General features: G+C 38.9%; 1 protein-coding gene across 1 annotated transcript in view; it reads left to right on the top strand.

Annotated features, from left to right (window-relative positions):
* Positions 1 to 18,638, top strand: part of lztfl1 (leucine zipper transcription factor-like 1) — a 33,085-nt gene extending 14,447 nt beyond the window's left edge. The window contains exons 4-10 of the mRNA XM_060862049.1: positions 555 to 612; positions 3,968 to 4,039; positions 4,182 to 4,247; positions 10,118 to 10,195; positions 10,548 to 10,724; positions 12,347 to 12,450; positions 17,991 to 18,638. Of these exons, the coding sequence (XP_060718032.1) occupies positions 555 to 612; positions 3,968 to 4,039; positions 4,182 to 4,247; positions 10,118 to 10,195; positions 10,548 to 10,724; positions 12,347 to 12,450; positions 17,991 to 18,009 (574 nt within the window). The 3' untranslated portion in view covers positions 18,010 to 18,638. The remainder of the gene's footprint in view (positions 1 to 554; positions 613 to 3,967; positions 4,040 to 4,181; positions 4,248 to 10,117; positions 10,196 to 10,547; positions 10,725 to 12,346; positions 12,451 to 17,990) is intronic.
* Positions 18,639 to 19,910: the final 1,272 nt, after the last annotated feature.

The raw sequence follows: 19,910 nt of genomic DNA, 5'->3' as shown, positions 1-19,910 counted from the left end.
CATTGAACACATTTGGAATGAAGATTGTGAGCCAGGTCTTCTTGTCCAACATCGGTGCCTGACCTCAAAAATTTAATATTATATTGTACTTCCAGTATTTTAGAGTGAGAGCGATCACACCATCTCCCCATTCAAACCTGAGACCTTGTAATACTAACGAGTCACATGGCAGTGTGGAGAAAAAATGGCAAATTCGGCCCATTTTGGACATTTTCACTTTGGGGTGTACTCACTTTTTGTGGCCAGCGGTTTAGACATTAATGGCTGTGTGTTGAGTTATTTTGAGAGGACAGCAAATTTACACTGTTATACAAGCTGTACACTCACTACTTTACATTGTACTGAAGTGTCATTTCTTCACTGTTATCACATGAAAAGATATAATAACATATTTACAAAAATGTGAGGTGTGTACCCACTTCTGTAGATACTTTGTATATATAGTGCTATATGCAATATGTAATTAATGTTTTAAAGTCAAATATCATTATTTAAACTCAACTTTTATTTCTATTTTGACCCACCTGTAATCCCTTACATTTTGTCTCTCACAGAGAATTACTGGAACAAGTAGCAGCATTTGAGAAGACTGATTTTAAAACAAACATCAAGGTTGGTGTCTTTGAGATTATAGTTTCAAATAGCCTTCTCAGGCGTCATATATTTAGCAAGTTAACATGATACCTGTGACTTCTGCCACTCTCTCTGTTATGCTTGGTGCTGCTCATAAACCAGGTTGTGTGCTCAATGGTGCAGGTGTAGAAGTTCCTAAGCACTTTTGTGTGCAGTCTGAAGTCCTTCAAATGTCTGAGATGGTATAGACTCTGTCGGGCCTTCTTCACCATTGTGACCTCACCTTGGAGCCACAAATTGTCCCTAGTGTGTGATTGCGTGAATGAATGAGTGTGTGTGTGCCCTGCGATGGGTTGGCACTCCGTCCAGGGTGTATCCTGCCTTGATGCCCAATGATGCCTGAGATAGGCACAGGCTCCCCGTGACCCGAGTTAGTTTGGATAAGCGGTAGAAGATGAATGAATGATTGATTGTTACAGACCTGATATCATTTAACTTAATTAGTTGCTAGATGTTCTCCCAGCTGAATCCTTTCAGAATTTCTTGCTTATTTAGCCATTTATTGCCCCCATGCCAACTTTTTTGAGACCCGTAGCAGGCATCAGAATTGAAATGGATAACAGTGTAAATTTCTCCATTTAATTTGTTATCCACGTTCTATTGTGAAAATAAATATTGGCTCATGTGATTTGAAAGTCCTTTAGTTTTAGTTTTGTTCATATTTAAATAACTTCCCAACTTTTTCTGAATTTGGGTTGTAGTTTGCTTTAATACAATTAAAGAAAAAAGGCATAAAATGGGAATTTGTGAGCTCACGTCAAGTCAAGAAGCTTTTATTGTCATTTCAACCATATATAGGTGGAGGGTGAAGAGTGTGTGTGTGAGGGGTGTGTGGGGTCATCCACAATGCTGTTGGCTTTGCAGATGCAGCATGTGGTGTAAATGTCCATGATAGAAGGAACAGAGACTCCAGTGATCTTCTTAGCTCTCTTAGATCACTATCTGCTGAAATGTCTTGTGATTTGAGATGGTGCAATTCCCATACCAGACAGTGTTGCAGCTGCTCAGGATGCTCTCAATGGTCCCTCTGAAAAACATAGTCAGGATGGGGGGATGGAGATGGGCTTTCCTCAGCTTTTTTAAGAAGTAGAGATGCTGCTGGGCTTTCTTGATAATGGAGCTGGTGTTGAGTGAACAGGTGAAGTTCTCTGCTAGATGAACACCAAGAAATTTGGTGCTCTTGATTGGTCTCTCTCCACTGAACATTGACAAATCCTTTGTAGAGATCATGTGAAGAGCTCTGTGCTCTTCTAAAGTCTTCTAAAGTCAAAATCCATCTCCTTTTTTTTTTTTTTTAATCAACATTCAGTTGTTGGCTCTACACCTGGACGTTAGCTGTTTCACATTTTCTGTGTATACTGACTCCTTGTTCTTGCTGATGAGACCCACCACGGTCATGTCATCTGCGAACTTAATGATATGGTTCGAACTGTGCATTGCTACACAATCGTGAGTCAGCAAGGTGAACAGCAGTGGGCTGAGCACGCAGCCCTGAGGGGCTCCAGTGCTCAGTGTAATGGTGCTGGAGATGCTGTTCTCGATCCTGACTGAGTTCTCCCAAGTCCAGGATCTAGTTGCAGAGTTAGGCGTTCAGTCCTAGCAGGCTCAGCCTCTCTTCAACTGAAGTCTGTGACCTTCCAATGTAAGGGTCTTTATTGTCCAGGTGGGTGAGGGCTAAATGACGGGCCGTGGCAATGGCATCGTCTGTAAAGCGGTTTGGACAATACGCAAACTGCAGGGGGTCCAGTGAGGGTGGTAACTGGGTCTTGATGTGACTCATGACGAACTTCTCAAAGCATTTCTTTACAATGGGTCTAAGTGGAATTGATAGTTATTGAGGCAGGACACTGTAGACTTCTTTGGCACAGGGACGATGGTTGTCTTGAGGCACATAGGAACAACATTGCTGCTCAGGGAAATGTTGAAGATGTCAGTGAAGACATCTGCTAGCTGATCCACACATTCCCTGAGCACCCTGCCAGGAATGTTGTCTGGTCCAGCAGCCTTCCGTGGGTTAACTCTGCAATGAGTTCTCCTTAAGTTGGCCGTGGATAGACAGAGTACCTGATCGTTGCGGGAGGGATCGTTGCCGCTACGTTGTTCTGTACTTCAAACCTAGTATTGAAGTAGTTCAGCGCATCTGGGTGGGAGGCGTCACTATCACAGGCAGGTGAAGCTGTTTTGTAGTTTCTGATTGCCTGTATGCCCTGCCACATGTGGATTGTCTGGGCATGTGCACACATTGCTTCTCTGATGGTTCGGGACAGTTTGGCCCTTGCTGTTCTTAGAGCCAGCCTGTCTCCTGCTCTGAAGGCTAGGTCTCTATTCTCCAGCAGCGCACGCACTTTAGCAGTCATCTATGGCTTCTGGTTGGAGCGTGTGGTGATGGCTTGCCAATGTGGTGATGGCTTGCCAATGCAGCCAATGGGATGCACTTGCCAATGTAGCTGATCACTGATGCTGTGTGCTCAGTCAGTGCATTCAAAGCAGTTCTAAAGAGCAGAGCTGGCTCCTGCTGACCAGGTTTTCACCTGCTTCAGAACTAGTTTATAGAATCTGACGAATGTTCTGTATGCTGGAATTAGCATAACAGAGAGAGCCCAATATTCACAGTTCCACCATCAATAAAATATGTGGTGATCAGGGTTTCCCGCAGAAAAGTTGTTAGTTAAGGCGGTAGGGTTCGGCGGGTGGGTGGGGCCCGGGGGCGCCAGTCGGCGCTTCTTTGTGAGATTCTGACCACAGACTCTGTACTACATTTAACAATTATTTATTTACCACTATATATAAAATTTAAATAGCATATAATAAATATGAAAGTGCAAAACAACATTAAAAATTTTGCGGACACGCATTTTATCAACTGGCTAGTTATCCTCCAGACAGTGACGGACCACGTCTGTCTCTCATTTCGGCTGTGTCACGGCCTTTTGACGGCCTTTCTGCTGCAAAATTTTTTTTTTTTTTTTTGGGCAACCTAGTTAATGTGGTAGGGTTTCCCAGCTTAGGCGGGCCGCCCGAACTGCAAAGTGCTGCGGGAAACTCTGGGTGATGGAATGATCGATTAGATCATATACTTTTGTTATAACACTTCATGATTTTATAACATGTAGTAATTGACCGAATTATTGTCATTAAGCTTCCATTTATCTTTGAAATGAAAGTTAATTAAGTATACTAATGACATTCAAAGAGGTGCACAAAATATTTCATATGAACAATACAATTATCTCCCAATTTTAAGCAAGACAATTAGTAGAATGTGCTTCTAGATAGACTAGGCACATACTAAACTATACATACCACAGGGTTCAACTCGGGTGTTCTTTTTAAGGTAAATCAAGAAACTGGCAAACTCAAGTTAGCCCCATTAAATGAGGGAGGAGTGTCAGAGCTGCTCAACAAGGTAAAGTGATTTTCCTCCTCTTAATACAAAAAGAATCTAATATTTAATTTAACACTCATTTTTATTAAATTGCTTCTGTATGCTGTTGAAATTCATATGAATTTGATTCTGTGTTGATTATGGTTCCTGGTTTGTTTACCAGGAAATCTCCAGACTACAAGAGGAGAATGATAAACTGAAAGCTAGGCTCAGAACATTGGAATGCCAGGTAAGGCAATTGAAGTGAGCATTTCTGAATTTAAAGATGCTTTGGGAAATGTTTTGCTGAGATACTGTGTGGCCTGGAATTCATGTGAACGTTACTTTGACAAGTCCACCAACCTAAACATTGTTGCAGAACAAGAACAAGCAGTGGCAATAACCTTGTTTAAAAAATTGTTCTGACTTTTTTATAATTGGTGGTGTGGCTATGTTCAAAATGAACCAGTCACACTCAGTCTCATGTTCAGGTCTTTCAGGTCTGATCACTACAGGGCTTTCTTCACATCTTGGTTTTGTCTGACTTATACAGCCATCGTCCACAAAGAATTATAAAGCATTCAATGCTTCTCACTTTTTGAAAGGTATTGATCAAGAGAAGAGTATAGAAACATTTCCTAACCATTAGACATACCATGAAACACCTTAAAAACAATCAACAAATTGCGAAAGTGGAGCAACATAGTGAGATCACCAAGAACATGATGTCCCTACAAAATTTATGAAAGGGCATAACAAAGACTTACCAGGCATTATTGAAGGAGCTGCAGTAATATCTGAAAAGAATTGATTATTCTGTTTATGTGACAGCATTCTCTCATATTTTTTCCTGTCTTTCACTTACAAAAACATGCAAGTAAGTAAATCACTCAGACTGTGTGGCAAAATGAGTTATCTGATTAGACAAGTTTAAAAAGAATACCAATTTTGTAATTCCAAAAGATATGTTTGCTGCAAAAAAAAGTAAACCATACCCATAGTGCAACACAGTGTAGAAGCAACATGCTTTTATCAAGGTGGAAGGAATCATGAATAACTATATTTACAAGTCAATTTTAATACATAGCCTTCAGGTGTCTGCTAGTAAGATAAGAATAAAAAGGAATTCAACTTCAACATGTATATTATGCATGATTAAAGCAAGCATCCAATTGATCCTTTTATTAAGTTAATGCTTATATTATGATGTAGTTATTGTTATACATATATACATGTGTAACTTTATTTTTGGAGAAAGGAAAATACTGAAAAGGAAGTTGTCAGAAAGCTTTTATTGTCATTTCAACCATATATAGCTGACACAGTACACAGTTAAAATTAACCAACGTTTCTCAAGGACCATGGTGCAACAACAAATAACATAAAGCTACATAAAACAAGGTAAAAAACAACATACAGCTAAGGACTTGAGTCCTAGCCACATAAAGTGCAAACAGACAATACAAAACAATACAAGATAAATACACAAAGATATTTCACTATTAAAACCTTATAACATCCCTGAAACATGGTGGTAGTAACGTGCTTTATGTCTATATTGCTGTATTTGGTTCAGGAAAGCTTACCATCATGGATAGAACAATGGATTCAAAATTATAATTGTTCAGAAGTGGCAAGAGAGGACACCTGGGTCTTTGATCTTGTGCAAAGGTAAACTTTCTGAGGTATGTGAGAGAATTGGAAGAGCCAGGGTCATCTCCACATTGGACAACTGCAAGGGTTACTGGCAGGTTCCACAGGAGAAAAGGTTGATAGAATACACTCTATCCAGGAACCCCAAGGTCTGGTCTTGTTAAATTCAATCCAATTTTATTTGCATAGCACATTTTAACAATGGATATTGTCTAAAAATCAGCTTTACAGAAATATAGAAATTTAGAATAGAAATTACAAAGTTTTAACTTTATTGTAAATTTATCCATAATGAGCATGTCTAAGACAAGGGTTTAAAGGAAAAACTCCTAGATGTTATTCAAGATTCAACTTTGAAAGGAACCAGCATCAACAGGGTACTCATTATCTATGCACAGATAATGTACATTGTGTGCAAAGTGCAGGCAGGGTCCTGGCAAGACTAGCTGTGACAGCATATCTAAAAGGGAGAGCTAGATGGTGACAAACATCCGGGCTTCCTTGGACTGTCCACCCACTTTACCATCAGCAAACCTAAGCAAGCCGCACAATACCATTCAGTGCTTTATAGGTCAGTAGAAGTGTGTAGTTCAAAATTTGTCTAGGAGCCATTGCAGTCTGATGAATAAGAGTGAAATTTTCTGGTTCTATTTAGGACTCTTAACTGGAGATTGCTTATGCACCTACTGGAACATCCAGCCAATGAAGAATTACAACAATCCAACCTATGGATAACAAAAGCATGAGCATGTATTTTTCATTCAAGTATTAACATTATATTTTGTATTTTAGCAATATTTCTCAGATAAAAGAAGGTGACCATCCAGAGTTACTTTGTAATCAGAAACCTTACTGCGTTTGGAGCTTCTACAAGCATTTCTGCCTATTCAGCTGATGTCTCTTATCTGGCTTTGTTGACACATCAGTATAATAGTGGAAGCTAATATGTTCATGCATAATTCTACCAAGAAATAGCATACATTGGGGCAAAAAAGTATTTAGTCAGCCACCAATTTTGCAATTTCTCCCACTTAAAATGATGACAGAGGCCTGTAATTTTCATCATAGCTACACTTCAACTATGAGAGACAGATGAGAAAAAAAATCCATAAAATCACATTGTTTGATTTTTAAAGTATTTATTTGCAAATTATGCTGTAAAATAAGTATTTGATCAATAGCAAAAGTTCTTCTCAATACTTTGTAATATACCCTTTGTTGACAATGACAGAGGCCAAACGTTTTCTGTAAGTCCCCACAAGGTTTTTACATACTGTTGCTGGTAGTTTGGCCCATTCCTCCATGCAGATCTCCTCTAGAGCAGTGATGTTTTGGGGCTGTCGCTGGGCAACATGGATTTTCAACTCCCTCCAAAGATTTTCTATGGGGTTGAGATCTGGAGACTAGCTAGGCCACTCCAGGACCTTGAAATGCTTCTTACGAAGCCACTCCTGTGTTGCCCGGGTGGTGTGTTTGGGATCATTGTCATGCTGAAAGATGAAAGATTCACTCAAAATCTCACAATACATGGCCCCATTCATTCTTTCCTTTACACAGATCAGTCGTCCTGGTCCCTTTGCAGAAAAACAGCCCCAAAGCTTGATGTTTCCACCCCCATGCTTCACAGTAGGTATGGTGTTCTTTGGATGCAATTCAGCATTCTTTCTCCTCCAAACACAAGAAGTTGAATTTTTACCAAAAAGTTCTATTTTGGTTTCATCTGACCATATGACATTCTCCCAATCTTCTTCTGGATCATCCAAATGCTCTCTAGCAAACTTCAGACGGGCCCAGACATGTACTGACTTAAGCAGGGAGACACGTCTGGCACTGCAGGATTTGAGTCCCTGGTGGCGTAGTGTTTTACTGATGGTAGCCTTTGTTACTTTGGTCCCAGCTCTCTGCAGGTCATTCACTAGGCCCCCCCCCCGTGTGGTTCTGGGATTTTTGCTCACTGTTCTTGTGATCATTTTGACCCCACGGGGTGAGATCTTGTGTGGAGCCCCAGATCGAGTGAGATTATCAGTGGTCTTGTATGTCTTCAATTTTCTAATAATTGCTCCCACAGTTGATTTCTTCAATCCAAGCTGCTTACCTATTGCAGATTCAGTCTTCCCAGCCTGGTGCAGGTCTACAATTTTTTTCTGGTGTCCTTTGACAGCTCTTTGGTCTTGGCCATAGTGGAGTTTGGAGTCTGACTGTTTGAGGTTGTGGACAGGTGTCTTTTATACTGATAATGAATTTAAACAGGTGCCATTAATACAGGTAACGAGTGGAGGCCTCTTACAGAAGAAGTTACAGGTCTGTGAGAGCCAGAAATCTTGCTTTTTTTGTAGGTGACTAAATACTTATTTTACGGAGGAATTTACCAATTAATTCATTAAAAATCCTACAATGTGATTTCCTGGATTTATTACCCCATTCTTTCTCTCATAGTTAAATGCATTGGCGTAAATCCCGGGGGGATGGAGGGGACATGTCCCCCCCATCCGAGGATTGTCCCAAAAAAATTATTTAAAAAATATCGCACTCTCTATTGTGAAATATATATGTATGTATACCTAAATAATTGTGTAAGTAGAAAAAAAAACAAATGCAAAAAATGCACTTAGAAACAGTTGCGTTTCCCCTCCCCTTCCTCACAGTTATTTGACCCACTGCCTGCTTTCCCAGTTCATCTCACCTACTCTGCACACACGAGTCAGGTGTGTGGCTGCAGCTCAATTAATGTTGAACTCCATTAAGTAGGGGATTTTATTCACTTTAAATAAAGCGATTCTCTTTAATGTAGTTGTTGTAGACTCATTTATAAATTAGTTGCGGCAAAAATGCTGATTACCGATGTAATTTTCCATGAATCTGCTATATTAGCGATTAAAATATTACTTATCTAGTTAACGTTAGCTTGTTTACAATAGCTTGTTGCATAGTGCACTGCAACTAACATGCCAAAGCCTTTTTGTTGTTTTTATGCATAGAGCAGTTACTGTAAATTGATTTAATAATTGATTTTGTTACAAAACATTACTTATTTTATATATATTTTTCACAATAACAGTCATGTTTATATTTTATTGTATGTTGATGGCTTAACTGTAAACAACACAAACAATGCAATAAATAAATAAATATAATAATAAATTTATAATAAATAAATAGTTTTGAAGAAAAATCTGCTTTATCATTGAACCTGAGAAAAACTTTGAAAATAACCATAATGATGCAGTCTCCATGCTATAATAATGATAAAAGCAAAGTTTTTCACTGTGGGGACATATCTTTATAAGTACAATTAGACTGTATTATTTGTGTCCCCCTTCAAAAATTGCTTGAATGGGTACCTATGATGAAAATTACAGGCCTCTCTCATTTTTTAAGTGGGAGAACTTGCACAATTGGTGGCTGAATAAATACTTTTTTGGAGACAAGCAGTGGGGCTAAAACAGAACTTCATGGAAAGCTATGGGTTTCAGTATGGGTGGCAGTGGTGTCTTGATGTGCCTCATGACAGGCCTCTTGAAGCACTTCATGATGATGGGTGTGAGTGCATTGGAACAACAGTCATTGAGGCATGACACTGAAGTCTTATTTGGCATGGGGATGATGGTAGTGGTCTTAACATTTTGGAATAACTGCAATGCTCAGGGCAATATCTTCAATATCATCTTCAATGTCAAAGGCACCTTCAGAGACAAAGACAACTTCAATGTCACTGAAGGCATCTGCTATCTGGCATAGCAGCTTTTTGTGGGGTAACTCCCTGTAGAGTTACCCACTGTAATGTCACTGTAATGCCATTCTGTGCCAAGCATACAAATTGTTCAGCACTGTAGGAAGAGAGGCATCTCTGTCACAGCCAGGTGAAGTTGCCCTGTAGTTGGTGATAGCCTGGATGTCCTGCCACATGTGCCGGCTGTTGCTGCTGTCTCTGAAGTGCTTGTGGATCCTCTGGGTGTGTGCATGCTTTGTCTGATGGCTTAGGACCATTTGGTCCTTGCTGTTCTTAGGGCCACTTTGTCACCATTTCTGAAGTGTAGTTTCTGGTCTTCAGCAGCACACACAGCTTTATTGTCATCCACGGTTTCGGTGGTGGAGATGGTCATGTCATTGATGCACTTGCAGATGTAGCCTGTCACTGATGCTGTGTACTTTTTCCAAATTGGTGGAATTGCCTTTAGGTACAGCCTTCCTATACAATTTGCCGTCAGTGCACTCAAAACAGACCTGATGCTGGAATTGGCATAATGTGGTCAAAGTAGCTGAAGTAGAGGTGTAGACCTTCATACAGTAAAGCTGTAAAGTTCCCTTGATATGCACATTACATTTTCTGGAATTATATTGATCATTTAAGGAATGAGATTGTATATATCGGTCAAAGGTGTTTGAGCTCGCTGCCTGAAGAGGTAAATTATGTATAATTTAATATTTTACATAAAATTGTGTTTAACTGCCTCTGCTGTTTTGTAGGCCATGAGTGCCCTAGATGAGAAATGTGAGGCTGAGAGGACTCTAAATGATCTTCAGAAAATTCATGGAGATCAGCAGGTATGTCTGTATCCAACCTAAGATCTGTTTCCCTTCCCTTTGTATCGTTGCTTCTTAGAGTAAACTATTGTAATTAGGTGAGATAGTTTGGGTTTTACTGGAATGTTTGAATTCATCTGCAGCGTGGACCTGTCCAAATCGTCTGTTTTCTCTTTTTTTTTATTGCCCTGTTTGTTTCTGTATTTTGGTTTGCTAAAGCTTTACAGACATCTCATCAAATACAGATTTTGGCAGACAAAAATTAGATTGCCAAAATCTAAAAAACTGAACTAAAAAAAAATAAAAACTTAAATAATAAAAAATAAAAAATAAAACCGAACTAATTTTATGAAGGCTTATTCTGGTTGTACAGCACTCCATGCATGCTCAGGAGATCTCTAAACTGGAGGGCACTGTGGCAGCCATGCAGATCAATTTTGAGAAGACACTCAGTGCTAGTTCTGCATCACAGAAGGAGCTACAGGACAGCCTGGTGTCAGCGAAACATGAGCTGCTCCGTGTTCAAGATCAGCTCACCCTCGCTGAGAAGGTATACTGAACACTTCTTAGGTTCAATGCACATTTAGTATTGCAATATTGCACATTTAACTTACATCGATATTCTTTAGCATTGTCAGCATTTCTATTATTGTCATGCATAATTAATAATAGATTTAACTGCTTTTTTTAGTCTTTTGGTGAAATTGTAAATATCAAACCAATAATAAACTTTTCTGCTGCACATTGGTCGTTCAGTGACTCGTTCAAACTTCGGGCATATAAAATGAAACCATATAAATATATTTCAATCACTCACAATAACATTAGAATACAATGAATATTGTTGAATATCATAATTTATGAAAGTTGTTACACACTGAAATTATAATTTAATATAGTTCTGTATAACTGTAAAACTGTAAAAACCAAAATGTTTTTCAAGTCCCTTTGTTAATGGTCATTTGTGATATTCCGTAGCTTTCCTAATAAAGTAATTATTTTTGCATTAATTTCTACCCTGTCTTGTAATAAAAAAGCTTATTTTGTGACAAAGACTATTTAATAGCAGTGAATATAATCAACAACATTTTAAGATTCATAGTTTTATCGTGTCCTGTTTTTTGCTTTTAAAAAACCACAGCTTTTTTCCCAAACTTCTGATTTCCCAATGGACTCTACATTCATGCATCAAAGAGAGTACTTACAGCCCTACTATAATAATCAATTAACATTGTGCACCTGTAATTCTCATAAATTGTATACCTTTGGGCATAAAAAGAAACCACCCTTCACTGATCACTGTCATCATCATGACTTATTGGTTTTTGAGCCAACATCAGTGCTTTTCGTAGAATTTGCATGTTGAGAAACATGAACACAGGTCATATCCACTGTTACATGCAGCTCTCAAAATTAGTAAATTCACCTAAAAATAATTTTGGTATAAGGATTGATAAGGACTGTCTAGACTACTGTTTTTAACATGATCATATTCCTTCATTTCATTTTATTTTGAGTTTGCATAGGTTACAGCAGGGTCATTTTCATAGACATTTTGAACATATTCTGTTCCATTCATCACATACATATTTAAACAAATTTTAAGACTACCACGGAATCTGACAAATTACTAGGCGGTGTATTATTAGGGGGTGCCCACCTGCCCACTCCCTAGTAGCATAGAAGAACCAGAAACCAGGCAGGAAATTCACAACTGACTCTTCACTCCATGGAGACAACCTTTTTCAGCTCCTTCTTTCTGGCAGGCGCTACAGATCTTTGTTTACCAAAACTGCCAGACACAGGAATAGTTTCTTTCCCCAGGCAATCGTCCTGATTAAAAACTCACCATAATTATATTCTCTGCTTCATATCTATAAGTACTGCTTTATCAGAACTGTCAGTCATCACATCATCCGTACATGTTACACACAATACTATAGTATATACTGTATATAGTAACACTATAATTAAATTTATAGTGTATGTATAATTACACTATAGTTATTGATCTTTTTAATAAATGTAAACTTTGTATGTAAAAGTTTACAAAATGTAAAAGTTACTGATCTTATTAATAAATAAGAATTTAAATCATCATGATTTTAAACTGTATTACTTTGACATAAAAATATGGTTTTGTTAAAATACCTTTTCTGTGTCTTTATATAGGAACTAGATAAGAAGTTTCAACAAACAGCTGCATATCAGAACATGAAAGAGATTCTGAATAAGAAGAATGACCAGATTAAGGAGCTCAGGAAAAGACTACAAAGGTCAGGCCTATTTTAATATATAAAATGTATCTAAACAATCAGTTTGCCTATGTAAACAGTTCTCTTTAAAATATTGGAACAGCAAGGCCAATGCAGGAGATGAGGGTGGTGAGAAAAAGAAAAATGGCAAGTCTAATATATTGTTTGATTTTTTTTTTTTTGATTGAGTTCACTTTGTCTGCTTTTGGGACTCTGATGTTTTTGGGTCCTATTTATGCAGAAATATGGAACTTTCTAAAGGGTTCACAATCTTTCAAGCGACATTATATACTACATGCTGTATGGTAATGACATACAGTGCCTTGCAAAAGAATTCATACCCACTGAACTTTTCCACATTTTGACCTGTTACAACCACAAAGAAAAATGTATTTTATTGGGATTTTATGAAATAGACCGAAAGAAAGTGGCACATAATTGTGAAGTGGAATGAATATTATAAATGGTGTCCAAATATTTTTTACAAATAAATATCTGAAAAGTGTGGTGTGCATTTGTATTCATCCCCCTTTACTCTGATACCCCTAACCAAAATCCAGTGAAACCAACTGCCTTCAGAAGTCACCTACTTAGTAAATAGAGTGCACCTGTGTGTAATTTAATCACTGTATTTATACTGTGATTAAATTTAATTTATAAATATTAATATTATAAATATTAATTTATAACCTAACCCTGCTTTAAGTTATAAATTAATATCCCATGCCTTGAACATCTCACAGAGCACTGTATAATCCATCTTCCGGAAATGGAAAGAGTATGATACAACTGCAAGCCTACCAAGACATGGCCATCCACCTAAACTGACAGGCCGTGCAAGGAGAGCATTAATCAGAGAAGCAGCCAAGAGGCCCCTGGTAACTCTGGAGGAGCTGCAGAGATCCACAGCTCAGGTGGGAGATCTGTCCACAGGACAACTGTTAGTCGTGCACTCCGCAAATCTGGTCTTTATGGAAGCGTGGCAAGAAGAAAGCCATTGCTGAAAGAAAGCCATAAGATATCCCATTTGCAGTTTGCGATGCTATGTGGGGTACACAGCAAGCATGTGGAAGAAGGTGCTCTGGTCAGATGAGACCAAAATTGAACCTTTTGGCTAAAATTCAATACGTTATGTGTGGCGGAAACCTAACACTGCACATCACCCTGAACACACCATCCCCACTGTGAAACATGGTGGTGGCAGCATCATGTTGTGGGGATGCTTTTCTTCAGCAGGGACAGGGAAGCTGGTCAGAGTTGATGGGTAGATGGATGGAGTCAAATACAGGGCAAACTTAGATGAAAACCTGTTAGAGTCTGCAAAAGACTTGAGACTGGGGCAGAGGTTCCCCTTCCAGCAAGACAATGACCCTAAACATACAGCCAGAGCTACAATGGAGTGGTTTAGATCAAAGCATATTCGTGTGTTTGAATGGCCCAGTCAAAGTCAGACCTAAATCCAATTGAGAATCTGTGGCGAGACTTGAAAATCGCTGTTCACAGACGCTTGCCATTCAATCTGACTGAGCTTGAGCTATTTTGCAAAGAATGGGCAAAATTTTCACTCTCTAGATGTGCAAAGCTGGTAGAGACATACCCTAAAAGACTTGCAGCTGTAATTGCGGCGAAAAGTGGTTCTACAACTCAGTGGGGCTGAATACAAATGCACACCACACTTTTCAGATATTTATTTATATATAAAAAAAATTGGACACCATTTATCATTTTCCTTCCACTTCACAATTATGTGCCACTTTGTGTTGGTCTATCACATGAAATCCTAATAAAATACATTTTTGTTTTTGGTTGTAACGTCAAAATGTTAAAAAGTTCAGTGGGTATGAATTCTTTTGCAAGGCACTGTAGTTAATTGTGTGAATTTGTTGCATTCAATGTGGTTGATAAGTCTGCTCTTCCTGTTTATTATACACATACCTTTTTCTTTTATTTGTACGGCTACCAATAACAACTGCCTTATGTATGGGAGAAGTGTGCTGTCTGTGTACCTGCCATCAAACTTGTTGAATACAAGACTCTAGCTGTGAAGTTCTCTGATTCCATTTCTACTACCATCCTGGGGTAAAGTGTTACAGTTGGTGCCAAAACAACTGAACCTACGTTGAACCTGCACTGAGGAGAGTTGCGAGACTGTTTATTCAGTATCATGGGAGCTGGTGAGATTAGCTTGTTAATGCAGGATGTTATGTGTGCAAGGGCATGATATGAGCAGATTGTATAAACAAAATTATTTTTTGAAGCAACAAGGACTGCTGAATATTTAGACTTTATGCTTTATTGAACATATTGATGAGGAGTACTGATTGACTGCACCATGTTTTTGAGTGGAGAATTTCTTTAGGAATGGAGGATCATTTTACTTATACCTCAAGTTTTTAATCATTTTTTTGCCACCGTCCCATGCATACTCTCCCCCTGGTTTTTCATGTTGCATGCTTTGGTCACCATTCACATTCCATCCAGATCTGGTGCCATGGGAAACAACCTGTATTCACAGAAGTTGCAAGGTGCCTGTAACTCTGTGTTGATGCAGAGAGATCTGTCTACTAAACCCAGGGAGTCTTCTTATCCTGCTCTTTGGCTGTCAGATGTCTCCTTGGCTGGAGAAATCTAAGATTAGCAAAGTAGAAGAAATCATAACTCAACGCCGATCTCACTTCTTACAATATGCTCCTGTCCAAATTCCCTTTGGATATGACTTCTGCCAAGACTTCTACAAGAAAAAGCTTGAAGTTTCTGCACAAGCTCCTCGTAAGCTCCATAACATTTTCTCTTCACACAGCTCCAACTGTTTCATCTGACTGCTGAAGACTTTGCTTAATTTTACAATAGGAAGATTGAGAAAACCTGCCAGACCTACATTGCACAGGCAGGTTTCCCCTACTCCTTTGTCACATTTTTCAATAGCAGTAGAAGAGTTTCTACAAGTCAAGTTTTGCAGTCAAGTCTTAATCCAATCCCTTCCACTATGCTTCTGACCATCTCACAAGACCTCCTGCCCTTCATCACCACAATCACGAATGGATCCATAGCATCAGATCATGTGCCAACTACCAACAAGATAGCAAGGTCATTCCCATTCTAAGAAAACCTGTTCTTGATCCATCAGGCATCAGCAACTACAGAGCTAATTGTTTATAATCAACTGTCTGCCTATCTCTCTCTTGTCCACCCTCGGGAGTCTTAGAATTCGTTGAGCAGCATGGGAATGGTTTGCTTCCTACCTGTAAGGTCGCTTATATCAGGTAACATGGAGGGGTTCGAAATTTGCTCCATGCAGGCATACATCAAGATTCTTTTCTGTTCTTGCACCAAGGTGATGGAATGAACTTTCCTTAAATGCCCAAACAGCTGAGTCACTGGCTTAGTCATCTTCAAAGGATGGGTGAAGACCTATCTCTTCCTGAAACACTTAATCTACGGGTTTGATTTTCCTGTTTCTTTTTTAAATAAAATTAGATTATTAGTCTAATATTATACTAAGTCTAACTTGGTGAACCATTGTTGATGTATTCATTGGTAAAGGCTTCAAAGCATTTTGTGTACATTGCTCTGGATAATGGCATCCGCCAAATGCCATAAACATAAATGTTGATGAGGCTTGTGCCAGTAGGGAGCTGCATAAATCATAAATATGGGCACTTTAGGGTTTACATTTAGGTTCTCCACATTACAAACTTCACTGATTTACAGTGGACTTTAGTGGATGATGTCCCATCCCAAATCGACTGGCTTTTTTGATTTTGACATTGTCCACAAACCATGATCCTGAAATAAAGTGCCTAATGCGCTGTTCTAGGAACTATATAGGAACTCCTATATGACAATGCTGTCTCTGTATGCTATTTTCAGTGACCCTTCCAAATCCATCCCACTTACGTTAAGACAGTTAAGCTTCTCTGCAACATTAAAGCTGCAGTCCAACAGGGCACTGATGACTGTTCAAAATACTCCATTCGGATGGTCTGTTGTGTTTCAATGTTCCCAAAGTTGCTGGTGGCAACCACACCTTGAAATGTTTAAGGCTAAAATCCCCTACATCTATCAGAGAGGTCTTGCTGGGATCACCAAACCGCTATTATTTATATTATTTTACGATTATTTTGTGTTGATTTTGTATGGATGTCTCTCATGTGGAAAGTTTACATCTTAGTCTTTGTTGATTATTTTTAAAAAGTCAGCAAAGATTTAATAAGATTCTAAAAGATAGCAATAAAAGCACATGCATGTCAGGGAGATAGAAGCTCCACTGGGCCTGGTCACTCAGCATGTCTGGGATGGAATAGAGGAGCCTGGAGTCCCCAACCCTAGGGTTGTCATTGCAAGACATGCATGATCAGGCAAGCGCAGCACTGGAAACCAGTCAGGACAGATCGAAATTGTACTACAATTAGAACGACATTGCTGTTTTTTTTTTTTATACCAATGATTATTTTGTCAGAGTAAAAAGCCACCCAAAATCAGATGCACTGGAGCAGTTACTTGTCTTTCATGTGGTGAACTTGCAAACTTTTCACACTTGGAAGCCATGCATCAGCTATAATGGGTTTGAATCATCCTATGAAGCACTGGAGGACAGTTCACTGGCAACGTGGACAAGTCAGGATCGATCTCATGACCCATGTGTTTCTCTGTCTGCTGAAGCTGCTGCTAAATATTCATTGATGGTGCTTGGGATGAAGAGCAGGGATGTTGTATTTACGTTGCTGATACACGAACACATCTATCTAACATCCAAAATCCTCAAATTTTGTCTGCCTGTGTGCCTGCTAAATAAATCTGGTTATTGATTCTACTAGACAGTTGCCTGGTTTGTTACACTGTTTTATTACTATTATTATGCAGGGGTGTAAAATGCAACCCCCAGTAGCAGCTAAACAGTGGTTTACAAATGGTTTACACACTGTAAGCCAACATTGCCCTTACTAATCTTAGAACAAGCTTTGTGGCGATAAAATAATTCATTTATACTGATTAAAATTTTTCTCTAAATCAATTTCTGTTCTGCAAGTGGGATGAAACACTAGTTTACAAATAGAGTTAACAGACCTGGAATATATCAGGGAATGAAAGCTGAAATACTGATTTACTGTGTCCTGTTTGATCTCAAATCCAAATGTCTGCTGTGTTTAGCAAAACAGATAAATGGCTTGAGGTTACAATGCTTTCAGAGGGGATTGTATATATAGGAAATAGAAATGCATTATTGTCAATACTGGTATGTTATTGGTATGCAATAAGCCTAGTGAACAATCTCACACTAATAAAACACAAAATTATAGTTATCTGGACAATATTCATGATTAACAAAAAAAAAAGCTAAAAGAAAGACAAGATTATAACAGTTAATTTAATAAGTAAGCATGCTAATATGTTACTATGGTACTGCTATCAAAAACATTTACCTGTGCAACTTTCTCACTTGCATTGCATTTCTTATTTACTTTTTAATAACGGTTGGTAGACATAGAAATCTACAAACCTGTGATTTAAGATGTCAGTTTTTATCAGATATACCATATTCCTTTATGCTTTTTCCACAGATACGAGTCTGATGAGTGATGTCATGGACCATAAAAATTGGTTTGTGTGAAGGGGCTTTACAGGCAAAAGCAGATGAAGAGTTTTGGCCACAACATACTAAACATGGAACGGGACCAAAGAAGGGGAAAAAGGAAGTTTTTAAATAATAAATTGACTGAGGTTCCCAAGTTTCTCTAACCGGATCTTCCTATATGAATAACACTATTGCTGTGCTTAGGGATGTGTGTTGAATCTGAGCATTTTTTTTTTTTTAAATTTTGCTTAAGATTATTGAATATGCGCAGTATGTAATCTAAAATGCACTGTGTTTTCATGTTTTCCACTTAAAACTCATAATTTTTTTGTCTCTATAATTCATCTTATGTGCCCAGTGCAGCACTTTCTCATATTTAAAGTTTTGTTGCTATTGCCTTAGAAATAATGATAAATGTTCGACAATAGGCTTTGAAATGTTAGATCATAGCACCACTTTTTTGTGCTTTCTGTATCTGTGTATAAGTTTTGTATAAATGTAGTGTACTGCAAAACAGCATGTCTTTATCATTTTTGCCTTCTGTGGGTTTAGATGTCTTATGAACTATATGTTCAATTATATACTTTTTGTTGTAGCTCAGTGGTATTTTTTCACACCACATTAACCACTTTTTTATGGTATAAATCACTAAGCGATTTCTCACTGGAACAAATTTTCAAAAAAATAAAAATACTGTTAAATTCTTTAGAAGTTTTCTTCCATATGAGCCTAGCACTACATTGCTTTCAGAGTCTACTGGGTGGTTTTTGTCTTAAATGCACATCCAACAGAAACAGTGTGTTTTCTGCTTCATTTTTTACAGTACTAATAAAATTATTAGTTCCCATCAGTGAGCACCCAAGAATTGCCTTCTAGTCCATTGTTATGGTTCTGACATGTGAATGTCTGTTGAGTAGAGATGTCTGTTGACTAGAGACAGGCTTGAGGAACTCAAAAGCTCATCTCCCCTTAGCTATCATCTCTCTCCCTTTTTAACTCTCTTGACACTCACTACAACTGAGGGCAAATCTTAACAACAGTTAGGTATTTAAGTATGCGTTGGACCGTGCATTGGCACAAAAGTCCACATCATACCAGGAAGAAAGTGGTCGGCAGGTTCTGTGTGGGATGTGGCTTCCTGGGTTTCCTGGTGTTTCCTGTTTGTTAGAGTTAGTGGGTGTCTCACCTTCAGAAGACATTTGAGCATCCCTCTCATGCCGAGCCATGTATGCTTTCTGTGGTCACCAGGTCATGGTTCGCCATCGCCTTCTGGACATGAATCTGAGGGCTCTTGGTGGGGATCAGGGCCAGCCATGTTTTAGGAGTAGAGGAACAGGCAAATATGGAATTAGACCCACTAGCAGTGCTTCTAGCTCTGGACTACAGAAAGGGATGGTACAGTGGGGCCCAGGTTCAGCTATCTTCGGGCTTCTCATCAAATGTCAATGGTAGCCAGCATGCTTTCTAGGGCCTCCAACATCTCCTGCTGAATGAAGCTACCCAGGAGGTAGCTTCTTTCAGCCCCACTGCTTTATAATCCTTGTTCAGCGAGGCCCGGAGGAATATGTCAATGACAACTCTTTTGACCACATCTGTTGTTGAAAGGTGATTGAGCTGGAGCCAGTGGTCGGTGACTCAAAGTTGTCTGGGCCTGTGGGTTTGTACCTGGACTCCTTTTAAGAAAATCTGAGGCCATGTCGGTATGGGATTGTCCACAGCGGCCTAGAATTTAGTGTCTGAGCCTCTTCTGCACTGAGGGCATAGTAAGCCAATTGGGCCTCCACGGACAGGTAAGGGCCAAGGATACAGGCCCACTCCTCTTTGGGCCAAGGTTAGCGTTGATGTTATCCCAGCTCATTTTAATCAGGGAGCACTGAGCCTCAAAGGAGGAATTAGAAGAGGAAGG

This window comes from Tachysurus vachellii, chromosome 25, assembly GCF_030014155.1.
Source record: "Tachysurus vachellii isolate PV-2020 chromosome 25, HZAU_Pvac_v1, whole genome shotgun sequence".
In the NCBI taxonomy this organism is placed as follows: Eukaryota; Metazoa; Chordata; class Actinopteri; order Siluriformes; family Bagridae; genus Tachysurus; species Tachysurus vachellii.
The sequence above is the reverse complement of the archived record's forward strand: the minus strand, read 5'-3'. Positions and strand labels throughout refer to the sequence as shown.